The sequence below is a fragment of the Sceloporus occidentalis genome, unplaced genomic scaffold (genome assembly GCF_023333645.1).
Source record: "Sceloporus occidentalis isolate IW3139 unplaced genomic scaffold, rSceOcc1.0.p SCAF_6, whole genome shotgun sequence".
Taxonomy (NCBI): domain Eukaryota; kingdom Metazoa; phylum Chordata; class Lepidosauria; order Squamata; family Phrynosomatidae; genus Sceloporus; species Sceloporus occidentalis.
Window position 1 is genome coordinate 51,822,710 of NW_028316986.1, and position 23,981 is coordinate 51,846,690.

The window sequence follows — 23,981 nt, forward strand, 5'->3', positions numbered from 1 at the left end:
GAGCAAGAACATAAATGGATGGTGAGAATTATACTGTTTTATTCCATAGCTCTTTGCTCCTCTGTTTACTTGATCTTGAAGATCTGGCTTGTGAGAAGCCATAATTAAAGCTAGAAGGACACTTCAGAGAATGACAAGCTCATCATTTTGTGAATAAATGCAAATTCTTCCATTTCTTTATGTGGATTTTTTTAAAACCCAAGTTTTAAAATTGGTCTGTATGATTAGTTGATAGAAAACATTAAAGGTTTAGTGGGGTTTGTGAGCGAAGGAAGGCCATGTGGGTGTTTAAGAAAACACCCAGCAAAATGTAAGAAGCTTCTCCTGTTTTCAGTTGTCAGTACCAGTGGTGTTCCTGAACTGGATGTCACCCGGTGCAAGGGGAAGGGCTTCCCTGCATGTGCTCCCACCCTCCTGTGTCATTCCTGCACTCCACAGCGCATGCTCCCCACATGTTGTCCTAGATGTGAGAAGGAGTGTGCACCACCCCGTCTGGGATGGCATGCCAGGGGAAGGATGAGCGGGAGGTGCAGGGATGGTGCGGGAGGGTGAGAGCATATGTAGGTACAGCACAGGGAGCACTGAAGAGTGGGAATGCGCACTGGAATGGTGCATGGGGAGAGCTCATGGGGCGGGCCCAACCGGGTGTCACCCGCTGCGGGCCCCAGTACCATACCCCCAGTGACACCACTTGTCAGTACCATATTACTTTCTTCTTTTTAAAGCTTGTTGTCCCTTTCCCCCTCCTCCTCTCCATGTTTTGAATTAGTCATTTTAAGAGGCAAGACCAGTTGCTCTGTAGCTCACTAGAAGTTACCTAACCCTCCTCAAGAAGGGCCTGATTTAGTGATCCAACCATCTTGTTACTTTTTAGGTTAACATGTGGAATCATAGAACTGGAAGGGTTTTCATGGGCCATTGAGTCTAACCCCCTGATCAATGATCTCCAGTTAAAGTATCCCCAGCAGTTAACTGTCCAGCCTCCAGAGATGGAGACCCTATCAACTTTTATCAGGTTGCCTCCTTGCCAGTTGGATTGTCCCTAGAATTTATCATTGACCCCCACCTTCACCCCACCCAGCTGGATGGTTTTAAGTAACTGTTTGCTTTACTATCCTGTTTGTCTTCAGGTACCTGTTGGTACACATCTGGGAAACTGGTGTGGTCCAGTCCAGCAGACCAGATAAGGTCAAGAGTGGGATTTTCCCCATCCTCTCAGTGTCATCTGAAGCTGGCTCCTGCCCTGAGGCCCATTTCTACCTTCTTCTTGTAGAGCAGACATTGAGAGCAGCTAATTATCTCCCCTACATACCCACAGTAGCCTCCACTGCCCCCCAAGTTGTCAAAATATCTGGTTTTATCCTTGTTGTAAGATGCCTTAGGTCCCTTTTGGAAGAAAGACTGCATATAAATAAAAGTCAGAAGTAATTTCCAGGTTTTATTTCTGGGTGTTCTCAGCTGAATGGTGTTGTTTGTTTGTTTGTTTGTTGTGAGGGTGAGGTTGGAGACTGAGTAGGTGTCAGGGAGTAGTAATTTACAAATTGTGTGTAAATCTTACCCCACAGATTGGGAGGAAGAGTACAGGGGCTTTTGAAGGCCCTCAGGTCACATGCAGACCATGAGTTGTGATTTACTAATCCATCACCTTGGCAGTCTGCTTGCTTTTGTTGGCAGGCTGGGTGGTAATGGGGTTTCTTTGACCTTTCTCTGTCCCTGCCCTCGATCATGGAGCATTGATATCCTGGCCTACATTACCATGGTTGGCAGGGAGATTGAGGTAACTGTATTAGGTGATAAATGCTGAGAGAACAGCTATTATTATTTTTGTTGCATCACAATCATCATAATCATCCCACCTTTTCCCCAGTTCAGGGGAGCTTGCAGTTGTTAAATAAGTTGAGCTAAAAATCAGCAGCACACAAAAAATTAAACTTGTTAAAAATATAAACCATTAAAAAGAAAACAATAAATAGAAAACCTAACCCATTATGCAAGACCAGTTCAACTTGAGCAGTCAGCCCTCAGAGGATTACTGAAATGAAAAAGTCTTTATTCACCTGTGAGAAGATAGCAAGGAACAATAGTAGTCTAACCTCTCTGGGAAGGGAGTTACAGAGCTATGAGAGCTTTATTTCCCAATCATTCCTCTTGAGTCCACCAGCCTGTTCTACATTTCATTAATTAGCCTTCTGCCCCTCATATGTAGTGAAAAACTATCCCATTCCAATTGTTGAAGTCAGATTAATTTGCTGGTCCAGCTGGCTTGGGTAGGAGATTCACCATTTTGTCCTTGACATAGGCATCAAAATGTCTTGGGCCAGCCTTGATCCTCACTGACATCTGCTGTGGTCCTCTTCCTTCCTTTCTGTCCCTACAGACTTGGACGAGCCTGTTCTCACTGTCCACCAGACTATAAGTGATGTACGTGGCAGTTTCTACCAGGAGAAGACAGTCTTCTTGCGGTGCACAGTCAACTCCAATCCACCTGCTCGCTTCATCTGGAGACGGGGTTCTGAAACTCTTTCCCACAGCCAGGACAATGGAGTTGATATCTATGAGCCATTGTACACACAGGTGAGAGATCCAAGCATTGTGTGCTCTTCATGATGGCACAAACTTGCTGTAGGCTGCTAGGCAGTGTCTTACACAAAATGACCAGGACTGTTTATTTGTTTAAAAAGGTAAAGATAGTCCCTTGACATGAATGTCTAGTTGTAACCGACTGTAGGGGATGGTGTTCATCTCTGTTCCTAAACCAAAGAGCCAGCATTGTCTGAGGACGACTCCTGTGGTCATGTGGCCAGCATGACTGCACTGAACACTGTTACCTTTCCACCAAAGTGGTACCTATTTATGTATTTGCATTTGCATGCTTTCAAACTGCTAGGTTGGCAGAAGCTGGGACTAGCAACAGGAGCTCACTCCATCATGCAGTACTTGGACATCGAACTGTCAACCTTCCAATCTTCAGATTGTCAGAATTGATGTCTTAACCACTAAGCCACTGCTTTGTTTACTTGTGTTTATATCCCTCCCTACATTGCAAGATCTCAGAGTGCTGTACAATTAAAATCAATATAAGCAAATTTAAACAATTTAAAACAATAAAAACAATTTAAATAGGCTAAAAGCTTGTTCAATGGGTTGACAAGTTAAAAGCAGGTTACGAAGATTGAAACACTTTAACATCATATGCATAAACATTTGAAGAAAGTAAGTTACACCCCAAAAGCTTTAGTGAACACATTTGTGTGGTGTTTTTCTTGGTGCCTAAATCAAGGCAGAGTTGGTGCTAGGGCTTTCCACAATTGGGGTGCCATAACTGAAAAGGCTTTCTCCCCATCCTCACACAGTGGAACACAGAAGAACACAATGCCTCACTGGTGGAACACAGGAAGGCATATATAAGGCATATAGAATCTCACCTTTTTAGATGGATGGAGGCTAGTCAGGCCGCTCTCCATTTCTGATCTCTTCAGGAGATGTCCAGAGAAGTACAGGAAGGAAAGGACTTGTAATATTCTTTTCTTTCATCTGAACAGTGGTGGAGGTCTTCTGTGTGGTTATTTTCTAGGGAGAGCATTTATGGGGGCTCAGTGGGTTGAGTGGCAGCTGGAGAGGAAAATAGACATTTTCTTCATAGTTCACCATTACCCACGTAGAATGTTGCAGAGAAATCATGTTTCTGTCTCCCACATGGACACTTTTCATTTACTGTATTTATTCAGATTATATGCTGCCTTTCTCCCATAAATGAGGCTCAAGATAATTTACAGTAAAATAGGACACACATGTAAAATTGATACAAACATTTTTTTTAAAAAATCAAAAGATAATTTAAAAGCACACCTATAAATGAAAAACACACCACCCATCCAGTTCAATACAAATGTCAGTGTCTGCTGGCAGAAATAGAGAAGACATAAGAAAACCCAACCTAGCCTCCCTGTGTAGTGAGTTCCAAGGGCTGGGACCTGCCAGCAATAAAGCCCTTTCTGCACTTGTGTCTCACAAGGGCCTTCCCACAAAAGTTCAAGTCTCAGGCAGGTTTGTGTGTCAGAATATGTTCTTTCAGATAGATGGGATATAAATCATATAGAGTTTTGTAGGCTATAATATTTTATAGTTTTTTGTGGGTTTTTCGGCCCAAAAAACCCACAAAAAACTATGGATGCCGGCCATGAAAGCCTTCAACTTCACTATAATATTTTATACTTTTGAATTGTGCCTTTAAAGGAAGGAACCTGTAGCCAGTGAAATTATATTGTAAGAAGGGATGTATATGTTCCCTATAATCAGCCCTATCCAACAACCTGACTGCAGCATTTTGGACAAACCGGAATTTCCAAAGACGTTTCTAATGCAGTCCCATATAGACCATTTATAGTAATTTAAATAGAATGTAACTCACTATGACTCCATCATCCTGAGACACCTCTAGGAATACAGTTGGCCCATAAGTTTTAAACACACAAATGCATTCCTGATCACTACTGAAACATGTATGAATCCCCATGCAGTAAGCACTATTTCACACTGTAATGTAACTCAGCACTGCTTCACATATATGTCTGTGTACAGAGTTATGATAGGAGAGAGTGCAAAGTGTCATAATTTGTTGATTATAGAAAAATCTATATTGGGAGAAAAGTGAGATATAAATGAAATGATAATGATGTCTCACTTTCCTGATATACAAGCCAATTGTACATTGCTTGACTAGTAACTGGGCTATGTGACATCTCCCCTAAAGGGAGTGTATCTGCAGAGTAAATAAATGCAACTGCAGAACAGAATTTTGTACAGAGCTAGTGAGAAACACACTACTGATGTTCAAGGAGTAATACCTAACCCACCGCCATAACAATGTATAACCCCCATCCTAAAAAGAGACAGAGGAAGAACACATATTCCTTCTTAATTCTGCCTTTGCTGGAAGGGAAGCTCTCTTTTCTTACCGCTGTCTCATAGCCATTACCCTAAGGAATTTAGCTAGACAGGATTTTTAACAAGAGAAAAATAGACTGATTAAGTTTCATGTCACAGTCTAGAAATAATGGCGGGTTACACACCGCCATATAGTACGTATTGTATACGTACTAGGGTTAGGAAGGGGCGGTGCTTCCGCACCCCCCTAACCCTAGTACGTATACAATACGTACAAGATGGCGGCGCCCCTTCCACATGGGCGCCGCCATCTTTACGTACTGGACGCATAGCGTCCAGACGTGTCGCGGCGCCTATGACGTCGCGAATGCGCCAGCAGCGCCTCTCGACGTCATAGAGGCGCCGCAAAAAGAAGCTCCGAAATGGAGCTTCTTTTTTGCTCCACGCGGGAGCCGCACGGTTTAGCTGCTACGGCTCCCTCGTGGAGCAAATGGCGCCGGCGGGGGAACGCCGCAAAGCAGCGGTTTGTATCTCGCCAATATTTACTTTGTTTCTTCTGGAGTTCACTGTTTCTGAACTAATTTTATGATTAATATCTTTGAACTAAAAAAGTATTTCTTGCCTGTTTGCTGTCACTTAACTAGCATATTGGTCTACATTTCCTTATTTTAGGAGCGTATCTATATGGCAGAAATAAAGCAGTTTGCCCCCACTTTAACTGTTTCGTCTCAATCCTGTAGAATCCTGGGTTTGGTTTTTGTTGTTGTTGTTGTTGTTGTTGTTGTTGTTTGGTGAGGCACCTGAGCTCTCTGACAGACCAGGATAAATACTTCTCCATACTGCAAATCCCAGGATTCCACAGGATCAAGCTTGCCAGATGACAATTAAAGTAGTTTCAATCTGTTTTACTTCTACAGTGGCCTTTCCACCATACTCCTACTTGAAACAGAGAAATACTGCAAAATTGATAGGCACATTTTAGCCTGGATTATTTTTTTACTTTAAATAAGACTGAAATCATATATTCATCTGAGAGTAAACCCTGTTGAATTCAATGAAACTTAAATTTCTCAGCAGACATGGCTAGAATTGTGTTGTCATTTCAAAGGTAAAAATGTAGCATGAAGAGCAGGTGAAAAGTTAATGTAGGTGTGGCAAGGCACATGCCATATTCCCCAGCAAAATTTTATCCATAGTAGATTTTTTACAGTGACATGTGCCTTGCTACCCAGGAGAAACAAGCTCCTTATAGTTAATCTGAGAGCATATTCCTCATGCCTCATGGTACTCTTCAGATGCATTAAACTACTCCTGCCATCATCTCCTAGAAACTGGCTGGATGTGATGGAAGTCCATCATATCTGGCATGCACAAGATTGAGTAAGGCTGGATTATACCTTTGAAATCATATATCAGCAGGCTGCTGTTGTTTCCTGATTGCATGGTCTGTGTTTCATTAATGCTCTGTCTGTTTTTGAAAATGATATGCTTGCTTACTTCTTGAAAGTACTCATATATCTAGTTATGAAGCACAATTCAAAAATAATCTTCAACAGGAAAGTCTCCACCCTCTCCTATGGTATTGTATAAAAAGAGTCTCAAGCTTTCCCATGTGTTGTCTTTCTTAAACCACTTTGCTTTTCTTAAATTAGTTCTCATCCTTTCTGGGAGGTTTTACTGTCTTCTAGTTGTGTTGTCCAGAATGGTCTGGAAAATTATATCCTAAGCTTTTGTACTGTGTGCTCTCCCATAGTTAATTTCAGTGCTTCTCTCAGGGAGATTACTAAAAACATCAGAAAATAAACTAAAGGGAGAAAAGAAAGGGCAGTTCTTTGTGGATAGCTTCATCCAGAACATATATTAGCCAACCTCAGGCTGGTCTTTCTGTGAATTCTGACTGATTTTTGCGGTATGCCCTAGGCACCTTCTTAGTTAATATTTTCCAATACCTAGCTTATTAAAACTATATTTCCTTACATGAGGAGGAATCGGGTGGATAGATGAAAGCTAGATGCTGAATTTGGGGATGAACACAATAAGAATGGATCTATAGCCCATAGCTTAGATTATTTATTTATTTATCTGAATTATCTGAAGATGCCAGCCACAGATGCTGGTGAAACATCAGGAATAAACTCTTCTAGAACATGGCCACATAGCCTGAAAAACCCACAAAAAACTATAGATGCTGGCCATGAAAGCTTTCAACTTCACTTATTTATTTATTTATTTATTTATTTATTTATTTATTTATGCATTTCCAAGATAACAGAGAAGAGGTAAAATGTACATCCCATCTTGTAGCAATTTCTCAGATGGAAGCAGATACCGTGTTGCTTTGTATAAGGAAAATTTTGTAGTTCTTTCCACAGTTCTTCGACATGTCCATTCTCACATTTGCAGTATAAAGTTTGATGATATTCTGATCTGACAATTTAAATGGCCTAATATTGTAGATTCAGATTTGCTGTACGTTAATATTGCTTCTTTGAAGGAGTACCTCTTAGCAGTGTTTGGTATGGAAACCACCAAGTTTCATTATATGTTGCCTTGGTTCTCATCCCTTTTCACTATCAGGAGGACTTGTTTGTCTGGAGTAAGAATGGGTGTGGGTTATGTGGTGTGCTGGTTAGACTAGGACTAGAGAGACCCAGTTCTAATCTCCAGTGAGCCATGAAGCTCACTAAGTGATGTTTGGCAAGTTACTATCATGGGCCAGGGTTGTTGTGAGGATAAAAATAGGAGGAAGACCAGGCGGGATATAAATGTAATGCATAAATGAGTAAATAAGACAGCTGTCTCAGTGACTCTCACTCACAAATTGTGAGGGTTCAAGTAACTAACCAAGAGGGCTCTTCAGACATTTGGTAGTATGTATGTACTTGAACAAAATATATTGAAGCAGTAAAAGAAGGATACAGGCAAGGTTTGGGGAAATAATTTTTAAAGGTAATTATTTAATACTGTATTATAGTTCCAAGGCCATCTCACATAGTTTTTTACTATATTTATAATTATAAAATAATTCTTTACTTTCCTGTTTCTTTTTTTTAATGATCCTTATTGAATATTTACAAAATTAAAAGAGGGTACAATATTCCATCAAATATACACTCTTAATTTTATATTCTTAACCCTCATCCCCCCTCCCCTTTTCTATTCATTTTTTACTGCTTTCACATTAGCTATACATTAATATTCCTCTAAAGTTATATCTCCCATCACCATTACCTCACCATCTTCTATTTCTCTTTGGCTTATGTCATACTTTGACATACTTTCCTGTTTCTAAAGTAACTAAAATGCTTACCATTTTGTTACTTTTTTATTTAATATTTTTGAGATTTTACAGAACAAAACAGATTTCATATTCTTTCCATACATATATATACTTTTGCATCTTGTTCAATTTTTTTTGCACTTTTGCACTTTTTTCACTTTTGTGAGGATCCTGCACCCCTGACCCCAGCAAATGTAGAGGATCCACTCTATTCCAGTAACATTACAACTTAGTTGTATTCCTAATAAGGGCCTTGTACAGATGGGCATAGTGCGGCGATATTAGGGCTCAATAGGGCTGGGCGCCCAGATGTGCCCAGCCCTAGTGACATTACAGGTGTGCGCGCCTAGCAAAACAGCGGGCGCCACAGCTGTGGCGCTGCATACAGATGCCTGTCAGCAGAAGCGGCATCATAGGGCTGCATTGCAGCCCTTATGATGGTGCAAAAAAGGAGCCACTTAGAGCGGCTCCTTTTTGACTGTTCATCTGTGCAGCAAAGAGGGGCGGTATTTCACCACCCGTGTGTGGCCTAAGTTACAGGTGTAATGGAACAGTTATATTTTACTGAAAATAAACCAGTTATAAGACACAGGGTATTTTTAACTGGTTTCTTTCAGGATCTGAGTGACAGCCTTTGAAGAAATAATTATCATGAGAAGAACTGATATTGACCCTTTGTCAGGTTGTATGATTCTGTAACTAAGATGAGACAGAAGAGTTTGGGTGCACCTTGTTACACTCATCTGCATGCCTTCTGCTTCCTCAATGTTGTGGTACATGCACTGATCTTTAAAACAAGATTTTGACAGTTGCTGCAACAGTAAACGAACTATAGACTTAATAGTGGAGGCTTTGTAAACTGATTTACAGTCTGGGTTTCTACACATTTACCCAGTCTTCACTGATCAATAAATTGGATGCATACAGAGCATGCATAAATCACCACTTGACAGGCGGATTGTAAATGTCTTTGTTCATGCAGCATAGCAACCATTCTCCAGGGAGGTGTTTTTCCACAGGGGTATTAGTCTTCTATGTATTTATCTTGCTCATCCAGCTCAGATGATACACGTTCCACCACATGTTGATGTGCAAATACCATGTTCCAAACTCCATAGCCCACTCATATGAATTTATAATATGGGAGTCTTTGCACTTGATAGGTTTCATGAGAGATTTCCTTTTAAACCAATTTACTTCAAGCTATAAAAAAAAACAAGCACAGGCTTACATGGAACACTGGGAAAGTTCTCCAAGCTTCTGATCTTGAATGAAAATATCGACATATCTAAATGTAGCATGCCTAACTTGGCATGACAGCCCTGAAAAGTTACTTGGTAAAGCCCCATGATAAGATCTGCTTAATATAAAAAGAGGTCAACAAGACTGCTAGGTTACAGAAAAAACATAGCTATGGGGCAGTGGAGGGTGGGAATGAATGGATCATTATAAGCCAGGCGGACCCCAGAGGGGCATTTCTAATTATTCAAAAAACAAAATGAAAATTTATACACAGTGGACCAAAGTAGAGATTACTAAATAAATCTTTATCACTTCAATGCAACTATGCTGTGATAGAATGAGAAGTGTAAAGGCAGAATGTTAGTTTTGTTAATTATATTAAAAACAAGGGATTTTACAAGCATACTAAAAACAAAACAGAAGACAAGGGACACATTGGCTTTACTGTTCCAGGTCCTAGAAGGAAAATATGAAAGAGGATTTTTTTAAAAGCTAAATAATTCATGTTTTGATTCAATCTTTCAAGGAAAAATATGAAAAGTTGTGCTAATCCAAGAGTGCAGGAAAAGAATCCTAAATAGGGCCTAATAATATTCATTCAAAGGTTTTCAAAGAATTAGCAGGGCAATACTAGAATTACTATCACATTAGAAAGCATACACAAAACTGATTTGGCCTAGAAAAGTAAGTAGTAGCATCTCCCTCCTTCCTTCCCTCTTTTTGTAAAGAAGATGTGGGCCTGTTGTTTAGATTTCTATGTAAGAAATATATCAGAGTATTTAGTAAAACCTTTTTTAAAGGATGCTAAGAACAATGGAAGAAATACTAGTTACCAGCCTTGTTTTGTTGTTGTGTTTAAAGAAACCATTATGACAAACAGTCTTTGATAAAATAATTGATTTTGTAGGCAAACAGAATTCTGTTCAGTTGGGCCTGAGCAATACAGCTTGCCTTCATCCTTGGGCAGCCGGGGGAGAAGGGAGCTAAATGATGTTTAAAAAGTAAGAGAGAGAGAGAAAGAGAACAAAACTGGCTTGGCATGTTTGTGTGTGTGTGTGTATGGATGCTTATCTGTGTGTCAGTGCTAGACAAGCAAGAGACAAAGCTGGTTCTTTACACATACACATTCTTACTACTGACTGCAATGTGCACTGACCACAATGGGAGGGGGGAAAGAGAAAAAGAATAGAAAGCCACTGAGGACTAAGAAAAAAACTGCCACCACCTTTTGTCTGGGGCTGATGAACTCTAAGTTAGTGGTAGACAAAATGAAAACTGCACGTTTCGCGTGACTGCAAAACTGCTTCCCCCAGCAACCCTCCCTAGTTGGGTTTTGTTTATTTGTTTGGCTCAAAACTAGCTAATTGCTAGAAGATGTGATTATCCATTTGGCTGTGATTTTGTAGGGAGGCTGACCTTTTTCAAGCACAGGAGGGAGCTTTCTTCGGGACTAGAAATGACCATCCAGCCACTTTTAGTTCTGCAAAAAAGCCTCTGTGAGCCTAAATATGGTTGCAGCAGAAGGCAAAGATGTTGCAAAATGCTCCTAAGGGAGCAGTCATACTAATAATGTTCCCCAAAGGGTAGAACTAGCCATATGATGGGGGCAGAAATTTGGGGGTGGTTAGAAATAGCACTCTGAGGTCTCAGAAGAGATAGAGCCCAGAACTCTGGAGGTTGCTCACCCTGTGCTTGAGAATTGCCTGCCTGATTCCTCATGCTCTGTCTTTATTTAAATACGTAATTGCACTTGATTACTTCTTGAGATAAGAATAATGGCATCAGTTTTATTTTTGACACCATTCTATTAGGGGTGTATTTTGTTTACATAGAGGTAAGTCTAACTGTGCAATAAGAGAAGAGTTTTTGAATCTCTTCAGAATTTTTTTCAATACATACAACTGAGTGTTATTATTTTTGGGGTTCTCCTGTTTGTATGGTGGGTAAATTGTAGAATTATGATATTGTCAAAAATATGAACAGCAAGACAGTTTGGAATCTCACCATAGGTTACTAGGTTAAGGTTATGATGAGGAAAACCACCATTCCTACTTTTCTGGCCTGCTTGGTCTCTTAGCTTCAGCTGAGTTTGCCCCTCCAAGAAAGACTGGAACTACTGGATAACAGTGCCCCCAAGTCCTGTCCCAGAGAGGTGACAGAGAAGGATATTATGATCAATGGTATTGAAAGACACTGAGAGATACTACCCGTGTCCAGTTCCCTGCATAGGTCATCCACCAAGGCGGTCAAAACTGTCTCCGTCCCATAGCCAGGTCTGAAGCCAGATTGAAAAGGATCTAGATAATCAGTTTCATCCTGAAGCTGGGAGGCTTGATGTATCTGATGGACTGGAGTCCATGAAAGTTTATGCTAGAAAATTCCTTCTCTCAATCTCAAAAGTGCTACAGGTTTCTTTTATATATTTTTATGAATTAACATAGGCTTGGTAACAAGTTTTCATGTCCTTGATGACACCAAGCTCCTGCCATTAATATTGCAGATAACTAAGTGTCACTTCATTTCCTCCCTGATTACTTGCTAGGCTACATGCATCCTCAGCATAGCACAACTTTCTACTATAGTCTTTGAGTAAAAAAACACACACTGTAATTTCTTGACAGCAGTTATAAGCGAAAAACATTTAAGAAGCTGGCTGGCTAGAAACTTTCTGTGTTCCTTTGATAGCTTTTTCCTTTTGCAGTTAGACTTGTTTTATGCAGCTATTTTAGGTTCATGGTAACATGGGAAAATGCCATGGGAGCTGAAAACTACATGCACAAACCAGAATACAGGATTGTAATAATTCCCAAGATTGGAGGCCATTCTTTTGGATTCTTAGTTTTTGCAAGAACTGCTATCGTTCTGTATTTCGGATATACAGTGGGCCCTTGATACCCACTGGAGTTTGCTTCCAGGAGTGCCCCCACCTCCTGTGGACACCAAAATTCATGGATCCTTAAGTCCCATTAAATGCAATGGTGTAGTAAAATGGTACCCCTTATATAAAATGTCAAAATAAAAGTTAGCTTTTTAGAATTTATATATTTTTTTAAAAATATTTTCAATATATGGACAAGAAATCCATGGATATGTACTCTACTGTGATTCATACAATACATTCCCATCTAATCTTAGGCTGGTTGCACTAGTAGGCAGAGTGAAACAGCTGTCTCAGTTAGCAGATACTGGGGTCCAGGGTCTGTCCCATATACTCTAACCTGGGTTTCTGACCTTCAGTGTGATGATGGACACTGTCCCATTGGCAGCATTTGGAATGAATCTGTGTGTGTGTGTGTGTGTGTGTGTGTGTATGTGTGTGATGTTTTATCCTTTGCCTCGTGCAGCAGAATGTCTTGTGGCAACCTGAGGCATACAAATTACTGTGACTGCAAGGATGAAATTGACCAGTGCTGCAGGATATGCTAGCCAGTAGTAAAAGGCTTTGAATAAAAAAATGTTGAGGTCATTTTAATGACTTGTAGCCACTACCACTTTTGTCTGTTTCTTTTCAAATAATCCAGGGAGAAACCAAAGTCCTCAAGTTGAAAAATCTGCGACCCCAAGACTATGCCAGTTACACATGTCAGGTGTCTGTTAGAAATGTGTGTGGCATTCCTGATAAATCCGTCACCTTTGAGCTTACCAACACAACAGGTATGTCAAGCAATTTTAGCAGATAATGTCATTAAGAAATATATGTCACTAAGGAGAGTGAATATAAGTTAGCTTTGCTTACTCCCACATTTGGTGTTTTGTTGGGGGGAAGGTTTGAACTTTAGGTTCTTTCTCCAAAATATATAGTCTGAGAATTTTGACAAATTCTTCAGAAATGAGCAAAAACAAATTTGCCACTCAAATTCAGTAGGTATAGCTCTTCCCATCATAATGAGGAATATGTTATACCTATGTACTATATGTGTATGAAAAATGGGAGGTCTGTTGGGAAAAAAGATGAACAACTATAATTCAAAATTTAACACAAACATGTAGGATTTAAACACAGACTTAGGGGCAGTACAGACAGGAGGCTCCGTGCCACCCCTGTAAGCCCCGGGTCTGTGCTGCAGCATCCCTATGCTGCAGCACAGACACGCTGTAAAAAAACCCCACCTAGAGCAGCTTCTTTTTTGCAACACTAGAAGCAGGAAGGGGCGTTGCCATGATGCCACCTCCTGCCAGCGACATCTGGTTACTGTACGGGGGCGGCATCATGGCAGCCCCTGTATGGATGGGAGGCCGCCATGATGCCTCCACCGTTATGTGCTAGGGTTCCAGAGCGTGTGGATGCTGGCGCTCCAGAACCCTAGTATCAGTGGCAACATGCCATTTTTGGCTCATCTGTCCCAGACCTCTGTATTCAAAACACTTGGCCTAGGGGTCATTCCCACTGCAATTTTGACCAAATCAGTATTCGAGCTATATGACCCTAGTTCCCACTTGAAATTGATCCCAACCCTTATTTGATCGATTTCAGTGGTGATAAAGCACAGCAAATGCAAAAACAAAACAAACAAACAAAAAAAACCCCAAAAACCCTCGATTTTTCCTGACATTACTTTCAAAGTGCTTCTTTTGTGAAGAATCGATTCCAAAGAGTATTCAGCAAGTAGGAACTACAGATCGGAATCGATTCTTTCTGGAAAGGATGAATGGCAGAAGGGGTGAAAGATGTCACACACACCTGTGCTGCCTTTTTGATTTTTTAAAAAAGTTAATCGATAAATTGATAGTTTGATTTGGCAATTACTTGCAAAGACAAGTAATTGCCAAATCAGTCTATCGAAGTTGCGACCAATTTATTTAAAAAAAAAAAAAAAAAACCCAAATGGCACACCATTTTGCCTTGCCTTGCCTTCCTCTCCTCCTCCTCCTCTTCCTTTTCCCCAGGACCTTCACCCTTACTTGTCTCCCTCTTCTCCTCCTCCTCTTGTTCTTCCTCACTGACCCCCCCCCCCCCATCCCTTGCCTTCCTCTCTTCCTAGTTCCCCGGCGCCTCCATGGACAAGTGTTCTGGGCGAGGGACACAGCAGCAGCCCAAAATCATGCCTGGCCAAGTGGCTGCATGTGGGGGAGCTCTGCTGCCATGGCTGCTGGACCCAAACATGGTGCTTCAGCCAGTCAGCTGATTGGCACTGTCCAGGAAAGCAACCAAATGGCTGATAAGCCAGCTAGTTCTTAAACAAACAAACCCCCAGATAGCAGAGTCAGTGCAAGCAACACAGTCTTGGAGATTCAAAGCAGTATCAGTAGAAGGATTACCAAAAGAGTTGTCAGATGGTCCAAGATTTAAGATATCAGATAGGCAGGTCGATAAGGCAGTTCAAGGTCAAGGTTTCCGGACAATCAAGATAGTCAGCAATCTAGGAAACAAAGATTTGTTCCAAGGAGCCAGAGACAAAGTCTTTCCTATGGAAAAGGCAAATAACCACTGGCAAAGGCATGCTCCAGCTGCCTAAATAGGCAAACAGCAGGCCTTCAGGTGTGTCTGGTCACAAATGCGCTTCTGATAAAGCCTCTGTGATCTTCAAAGGCCCTCTTTCGGCTCGACGCTCCCTGAAGGTAGGCACACTTCCCAGATCCTCCTCGGTCCACAGCTTCGGCCCCAGGTAGACTTGACTGCTGAACCTCTGGAGGGGCCACAGATTCTGCTCCAGCAGAGCTAGGGCCAGCCTCAGGATCATCAATTACAGGTTCACGTCCCAGGGGCTCTGGCTCATCCTCTTTCAAGTCGTCCTCCAGGCTGGGCAAGACAGGCACCCTCGAAAAGGAGGAGGGAGAGGCATGGAGGAGCCTGGCCGGCAGGTGTTGAGAGATTGTCCAATCCTGAGGGTGCCCTCCTCACTGTTCCCCAGCTGCCTTCATGGCCGTGCTGCCCTTGTGCCTCTTCAGTCCCCCTCCGCCTGCCAAGGGGCTCTCCTTCCTTGCTTTGCCATCCAAGCCAGCACCGAGGCTATGGGAGATGGGTTTGTTGGGCTTGGCGGAGGCTGTGCTCCCTAACTGGAGGGGGAGTGGGAGAGGAAGGGAAGAATGCCCCAGCCCTGACAGCGCCCCCAGGGCTGGGCCCAGGAGGGGGCTCCCCAACGCCGAAGCAGGGAGAGAGACAAGGGGTCCATGGCCACCCTCTGTCTCTTAGCCAGGTTCAGCAGAAGAGAGGGAGGGACTCTTGGCCCCTGGGATCCTCCAGTAGCTCTTCTCTGCCACTGCCTTCCTGCCAAAGCATCCCTCCTTCAGGGGAGCCTCCTTCACTCCCCACCTCCTGCTTCTCCTTCTTCCCCACCACAAGCATGGCCCCCTCCTCAGACCTGCCTCCTCTGTGTCTGCTTCAGATAGTAAATACTGCCTTTTACACACACACACACACACACACACACACACACACACACACACACACACATTAGAAACTAGAGAAATGCCCTGGAAATGCAGGGAGGAAACCCACTGGTAAACCACAGAGGAAGGGAGGCAGGGATGTCAAGGGAAACCCACCTCCAGACCTAGGTCCTCCTTCTCCAGGACAAGCCCTCCATTTCACCCCTGCCCCCCAGGCCTGTAGGTCCGGGCTGCTTACATCATAATGATTGACATGTCTTCTGAAATGGGACAGCTAGTGGAAACTACAACCAAGTCACAAAATAAAGCAATTTAATAGGGGTAAGAAAAAAACCACTTCATAGTATGAACGAGGGTCCTTTTGGAATCCAATTCCAAAAGGCAGCGAGAACGAATCAGGATTGGCTTCAAACTACAAGTGGGAATGACCCCCTAGAAAATATATCAGTTTCTTTCATCTTGAAAATCAAGATATTTGTGAGTTGAGGTTAATTATTCTCAGAAACAGATTGAAATTAAAGTCTCATCCAGTTTACTCACAGGATATGAATCCCATTCATCAAAATTTTGACCCCATGAAATAAAGCTATAGCAGGGAAATGACACATTAATGAGAAGGATTTCAAATATCTAGGTGAACCCAGTCTATGAAAATGTTATATGAAAAACTGATTACAGTTAAAACTTCCACATGTTTGTATGCATAGGATCACTTCAGAAAGTGAATTCTGAGCCAAAGTTGTAATTCAGAATTACTGCCAGGTAAATCAACTGGTACCTGTTGATCTGGGTGGAGAGTTAAAGAGGGCATGTTGAAAAGTATTTTCTATCAAAATACTAATCTCTGAACACATTTAATCTAAAAATACTTTTTAAAAAACATATTCTGATAACTTTAATAACTTTTTGAACCAGAAATCCTGCAAATGGCTAAATTTCAATTCATTTGTGAAGCCAGGAAGTGCTTATCATATCAATTCATATCAGAATTCCTAAACATCTGTATCCTTAGGTATTGTTAACCTGGTTCTCCATATGGGGACATATGTATCTTAAATCAAAAGTGAATATATCTGTATAGGGCAGATGCTTCCTCAAAATCAGCTGTGTTTTCATATAAAACACCGATGGACAGAACATAGCCCACAGGATACACACATGTCACTGTCTGTTCTGGCAGCCTCAACAGGGCCAAATCAGCTATGTTTTCATTTAAAACACCTGTGGACCGAATGTAGCTGACAGGATACACATGTGCTACTGTCTGTTCTGGAAGCCTGAACAAGGCCTCTGCCAGTGAATTTGGCACAGCAGCAAATAGTAACAATGCCCTTTAAAATAAGCTATCTGGGGAGTGTGTTCCTTGTTCTTAAGCTAAATAGCATTTCAGGAATCCTCCCCAAAGACAAATTACTTGAAAATAAGACTCCCATCTGAAAAGAAAGTCTCTTTTTTATGTTTTAATCCACCATCCACAAGTTTTAATCCCTATCCACAATAAGAAATCATATTTTCCAATGGAATACCTACCCCATTGCTGACTGTTCTGGGTGGCTAAATGTGTTACTCTGTTCTGTAAAGGAGGGTGTTTTGTCTCTTTTTAAGAGACAAATCTTGAATCTTGTACAATTTAGCATGTGTACCCTAAATCATTTCCTAGCTTCCAGCTCACTATCCAGCAGTTTATCCCAAGATGTCATTTTCCTCTCCAATACCAGAAGTGAGATCATCTGAAAGAAGGTGTCAGATCGGGGTGGAAAGCTACAGGGAGATACACTGTGTGAAATTTAACATTCCCACATATCTGCTCTTTTTACTCTTAAAACCTAAAGTTTCTTCTGTTATTATGCATGTGTTGGAGATAGAGAAGATTTCAACAAATGTTTCGGCTGTGATCTTAGGAGTTGCATACAGCAGAATTAAAGCAGTATGACATCACTTTAACTGCCATGACTGTGTTTTACAGAATCCTGGGATTTGTAGTTTGGTGAGGTATTCAACCTGGTCTGTCAGAGAACTCTGGTGCCTCACCAAACTACAAACCTTGAGATTCTGGAGGATAGAGTCATGGCAGTTAAAGTGGTATTAAACTGCTTGAATTCTGCAGACACTCATATGCAAGTTTTGACACCTTTAAGAAGGGGTGTCTGACAGATGGATGGGTGGAGAGATTGGTATCCCAAAGATGCAAATCCCTTTGCTTTGGAAGAAACAAAGCAAGAAAAGAATTTCAGTTCATTTTAAACATTATATAATTCTTCTGTATTAAAAAATATTAATCATGGATTCTCTTAAAACACACTGGTGGTATTTTTCTTCTTCTCAGTTTTAATGCAGAATGAAGACTTGGCCTATGAACCATAGGGAATCATTCCCCTCTCCCATGAATTCTGAAATGTTGTCATGATGAGTAGACTGGAATTGAGAGCCTTGTACATGCAGCACATGTGCTTCAACAGTGAACTGTAGCCCTTGGGGAATAAATGGCTGGTGTGAGGCTTTAGGATAAATGGCAGAAGGCTTTAGGAGCAATGCAGGATAACAAACTGAACATGTTAACAAGACAGTGTTGTATTTGTAGGTATAAAAAGGCCAATGCCAGTGTATTTAAAAAACATCCTACCCAAGACAGAAGTACTTCTGGGCAAAGCAGTAGTTGGAACTTAGGTGCCATGTTTAGTTTTGATCTTTCTTGCAAAACAACAATAACAAAATTTGATAAGGATTCATAAGAGGGAAACTACAAAGATGGGGGAGGATATGTTGGTGTAGAAAAAGATTTTTAAAATAAGCATTAAAAACAGCAAAAAAAAAAAAAAATGTAGCCAGGGCCAGTTCTACTGTTAAGGTAGAATGAGATGGCTGCCTTGGCAGCAGATTTTAGATGTCATGAAACGGCAGAAAATTGTCAATTAATTTGTTATTTACTTTTTAAAAAAACTTCTGGAGATGGGGAGAGACACTTGAAGGATCCCCCCCCCCCCATATGTGCCAAAATAATCTGTTTTGGATGCTGTTTTGGTGTGGGATGCTATTTGCTGCTTTGCCTTAGGCATCTGCATTATTATTGTTAGGAATAAACATGACAGATTAGACCAAACACTTTTCTAGTCCAGTATTCTGTTCCCACAAGATGCATCTGCACTGCAGAAATAATCCATGTTGATACCACTTTAACTGCCATGGCTCAGTGCTATGGAATTCTGGAAATTGTAATTTTGTGTGACATTTAGCCTTCTCTGTCAAAGAACTCTGGTGCCACAACAAACTACAATTCCCAGAATTCCATAGTACTGAGCCATGATAGTAAAAGTGTCAACACGGATTATTTCTGCAGTGCACCTCTGCATGTCTCTCTTTACTTGCCAGTGTCTGGGGCTGTTCCTTGTAATGGCTGAGAGACTGAACTGTGAACTAGCAGCTTCTTGGCAAATCTAGACATGGAGCATTGGAAGAATTTTCCTGACTCTAAGAACAGTTCATAACTAAGAAGTTATAAAACTATGCTTGGATAGACATTGCAATATAGAATATCTTGCTCTAAAGTAAAGTAAAGCCTCTTATTCATACCAGTTAACTATGTAAGAAATATCTATCAACATCTGTTCTGTACTTATAAGCACCAAAGAAGAGGTGAGGAATATGCAGCCTTCCATATGTTGGTCTGAGGGATGTTGATCACCCAACACACTCTGGATGACCACACATCCCCCCTGCCTTCACTAAAACCATGACCAGGAAGAAGGCTCCTCTACAATTTCTTCTGGATGATCAGTCCAAGAACTACCAGAGATTAAACCATTAAAATCACAATCTCATCTATTAACATTGAATTGTGAGGTGACTCACTTTTGGCACCTTTAAAATCTCCTGCCTGTAAAACCAAATAAGAGTGTCTGTTCAGGAATGTGTCAGACTCCTTAAGACACTTAGTCCTTCCTCAGTCTTCTGTTATTCCAGGTACTGTCATATCCTGGAAGCCAAGCAGGGTCAGCCCTGGTTAGTACTTAGATGGGAGACCACCAACAAATACCAGATGCTTTAGGCTATTTTTCAGAGGAAGGAACTGGCAAAACCACCTCTGAATATTCCTTGGCTAAGAAAACTCAATTAAATTCATAGGGTTGCAATAGGTCAACAGGCAACTTGAAGTCATACACACACACCACACACACAAACACATACAGAGTTAGCCACTAATGCAGTCAGCTACTGTCCAGGGCATTGCTACAGCCTCAAAGGACAGCAGGAGATGTTGCTTCCCTCCCTCCCTGGCTCATGATTTCAGAGAAGTTAAGCATCATAGGCAGAGATTTCTCCTGCAGTTGTACTGCAGCAAATTGGACTTCAAAGGGAATTGAAAGCGACTCTTTGTTTTTATTGGTCTCCCCCTTTCCATAGCTGACTTTGCCAGCAAGTTTTCTGAGCTGAGAACAAAAGGAATCGCCACAGGTTACAAATAAATGAGATTCATCTCCTGCATAACAATGCCTGCATATTGTTAGCCTCCATCCACTAGCTGTGGGGTGGGGAGGGGAAGGATGTGACTATAGGTGGGCACCCAAGCTCAGCCTGGATGTTGTGTCATCTAGCCAGAGCTCAGTTGCCTGGAGAGGTGCTGCTGGCACTTTTACAAGGAGCAGGTGGCAGTTTTACAGGTTCCTTTCCTTCCAGTCATACATATAAACAAGCTGCCCCAAGGCAGCGCCAGTCCCATCAGGTCACATTTTCCAACATTACCGAGAAAAATAAAATAAAATGTTGTTGCTCAGCAGGATTTTAGCTATTAAGGCTGCAAAGCTGACATTAAATAAAAAAGCATAATTCTGAATTGTACTTTTTGTACAGAGCTTCAGAGACTTTTCCCCTTTTCATAGCGAGGCCCATTATGTCAAGAAAAATAGTACTTTTGAGCCTGCTCAAGGGCAAAAGATGATGGCTTCACACTGCAGCAATAAACTGTATCCTCTTCCATGCTGGTCTTCAGAAATGGAGGTCACCTGTAGCTAATGATGTGTGAGGAATCTGATTTCAGACTAAGGTCTGACAAACAAATTTTGGTCCATGCTTCCTGGTCTGTCCAGAGGACAGATACAGTTGGTGCCTCACCTTAGTCCTCACCTTGACAGGTGGCTCCAGGCACATCCAAACAAAAGTATGTTTGAAAAGCATGCACAAAAACTGCACATTTCCACTGTGTGCAAAACTGTAAATTATTTATTCGATTCATATCATTCCAAATGGGCTCTAAAGTGGCTTTTAAAGTAGATTTTAATCAGTCATGGTGGTGATAGGGATGCATTCAAGCAGTACATACAGTTTTAAAGATGAATCCAAGTATACATATTGGGGGAGAAAATAGACAAAAAGAGGGACAGAGTTTGCCCTCTAAATGGAGGCTGGGTCAGTGGATGGAACCAGGCATGTTCTAGATACGGATGTGGGACAGGAAAAGTCCACAGAGACAGACTTCACATATCTGTACATTCCAAAGGTGGAAAGGCATTTCTTTATTGAACCTGGGAAAACAGAGAGCAAAAGGTTCAATAGAAAGCAGGAGAGATCTGTACTTATTTATGGGACTCAAGACAGCTCCCAATATAACACTTATGAATATTCATGATTCACAATGAAAAAAGGGAGTGTCCAGTTTAGAATGCCATACCTTGTTAGATCTGAAGAGAAACATTCATTTCACCAGCCAAATAATGTTCCAGTCATCGTAGAGTATGTTCTTAATAGACAGTGTGAGCTAGTGGCCTCCCCATACTTTCAGAAAGCTGTTCAATTTGTTTGATTTGTGTGCAGTCCCAGAGCTCAGAAAAGTTGTTTGTTTCAACTGTAGTTCCCAGAATCCCCTGTCACTAGTCCAGGAGTTGTAGTCCAAACTCTGTGCTATTAATAACAAAATGTTGCCTGAGTGGCTTCTAGTAAATGAAAAATAATTACATTCAGAAATTTACTAAGTAGATTTGTGGCTGAAAAGAAATTGAGAGAAGTGGTTCACTTGCAGTTGCCTGCAAAATTGACCAGCAAACGGGGAACACTGCTCTGTGAAGCATCCAAGTAGGACAGTCACTTTGGATGTGTTAAAACAACGGTGGCTGTAAAATATGTACATTGGTGCCCCTTTATGGAGAGAAGAGAACACCCTCCCACTTTTTATTTGCAGAAGCTGTAACTCAGACATTCAAGGCAAACCCAGAGCAGCTCATTAACACAGGGTCCAAGGAGAGGAGATGGCAGATATAATGATGTCATTAAATCAAGCTTTATGAATATGTAACAGCATCTTATTTTGCATTATTACGGGCTGTTACTTAAAACATGCTCTCAGTTTTTGTACCAATGACTATTGCTTTTCTGAGCTCTGTTTGGCATCTATGATGGCCTTGCAAGAAGTCTTAAAGGGCCTTTGAGAGATTAGACAAAAAACACAGAGAAAAGTCTTTTGGATCTGTGTCTAGGGATGTGGGAAAGAAAAGCAATTAATCAGAAGGGTCACGATTAAGCATTCTAAAGCAGAGGAGCTGCCCATTCATACCATGACTCCTTACATAAAAAGGAAGGCTCCGGGATTTATGAATGAGGTTAGAGATGAGTATTTGGTATGTACACAGGGCAAATAGATGGTCCTGAGAGGTTAACACCAGTTGCTGGGAAGCAGTGGAAAAGGAGGATATAGACAAGCTAAAAAGAAGCCTGCTCTTTCATTGCTAGGATCTGAGCTAGCAAGACAGCCAAGTCCACAAGGAGAGAGCTTTTGATACTACACGTCTGCTTTGAGAAGCCAAATGAAATATATGGATTTAAAAAGGGCCATTTTGCCACAAAATGTGGCTGGAAACATCTGATTCCCTCTGCCCTTACAATGAAAAATAACAAAGGGGTGGCAGCAGCACGAAGCCTGAAAGCTTAAGGTTGCTCATGCTTAGAATCTTAAGTTGGAAGGAATCACAAGAGCTATCTATTCCAGACCTTTGCCATGCAGGAATACACAGCTAAAACAAACCCAAAAGATAGTCATCCAACCTCTGTTCAAAGATCTCCAAAAGAAAGCTACTCCACCACCCTATAAGGCAATCTGTTCCTCTGTCTGACAACCTTTATGATCAAGTTCTTCCTAATGGTTAGGTGGAATCTCTTTTCTTGTAAGAAGAAAAATGATTTCTTTTCAATTTATTAAGGTGAATTTAGATTGGCATCATGTTTGTATGCAGCCTATGTCTGTTCAGAATCGAACCAAACATGCACCACCATTTAATTATATGGTGCATGATGAGCCATGGTTGTTCTCATCTGTGGATAGCTAGTCTACCAATACAGTGGCCCAACTGTGCCACCTTTTCCCACTTGGACTTTTTCTAGATGCATTTGATTGCATTTCTCATCATCTGCAACCAGCATGGGCACTGCTGGCTAGGTGTGATGGGAGCTGTATATCAACGTTTGAATAGTGCCCACTTGGGGAAGGCACAATGCTTAGAGTTTTGAAGAACACCTTTTTATAACAACTCCTGGCCACTGGAAATTGTGGTTCAAAAAGTAGCTTTATGAAGGTCTATAGGATCTGACCAGATGGCATTGCACTTCAGCTCTCAGCATCCTTCATCATGGGCTATCCTGGTGAGGGCTGCTCAGACTTGCAATCTACCACTGTCTGAGAGTTGCTGTGAGTTGCAATCTACAAGATTCTCTCAGCCCTGCTTTATTTGACAGAGGCAACATCCTGGAAAAATGACAGTGACCTATTCTTGCTTCATATTCAAGCACTAATTTAAAAACTGATCTTCTGTTGGGTTACGTGCATGCTATAATGAGACTCTACTAAATGGCAGGTATGAGTGAGTTCGCTGAGGCATGTTTCAGATTGACCTGTTAACCATCCAATCTTCTCACCACCACCCCAATCACAAATAGGAGAATTCAGATCATTTTCCCAAGTCTTCATAGGAGTTAACAAAAGCCCCTTCTACCCCACACAATTAAAGCAGTTTGATACCATATTAACTAGTATAGCTGTCTCCCACTTAATCCTGGAATTTTTAGTTTGAGGAGTTGCCAGGTTAAATATGTTTTCATGTGTCTTCAAATCATGTCTGACTTATGGTGACTCTAAGGCGAACCTATCATGGGGTTTTCTTGGGAAGATTTGTTCATTGGAGGTTTGTTATTGCCATTCCCTGAGGCTGAGAGAGTGTGACTTTGCCCAAGGCCACCCAGTGGGATTCATGGCCAAGCT

General features: G+C 41.4%; 1 protein-coding gene across 2 annotated transcripts in view; it reads left to right on the plus strand.

Annotated features, from left to right (window-relative positions):
• MDGA1 (MAM domain containing glycosylphosphatidylinositol anchor 1) overlaps nucleotides 1-23,981 on the plus strand; it is a 387,001-nt gene that overhangs the window by 165,761 nt on the left and 197,259 nt on the right. For both annotated transcript variants that reach the window (XM_089529603.1, XM_089529604.1), the window contains exons 4-5: nucleotides 2,378-2,574; nucleotides 12,931-13,063. In XM_089529603.1, coding sequence (XP_089385729.1) covers nucleotides 2,378-2,574; nucleotides 12,931-13,063 — 330 coding nt within the window. The remainder of the gene's footprint in view (nucleotides 1-2,377; nucleotides 2,575-12,930; nucleotides 13,064-23,981) is intronic.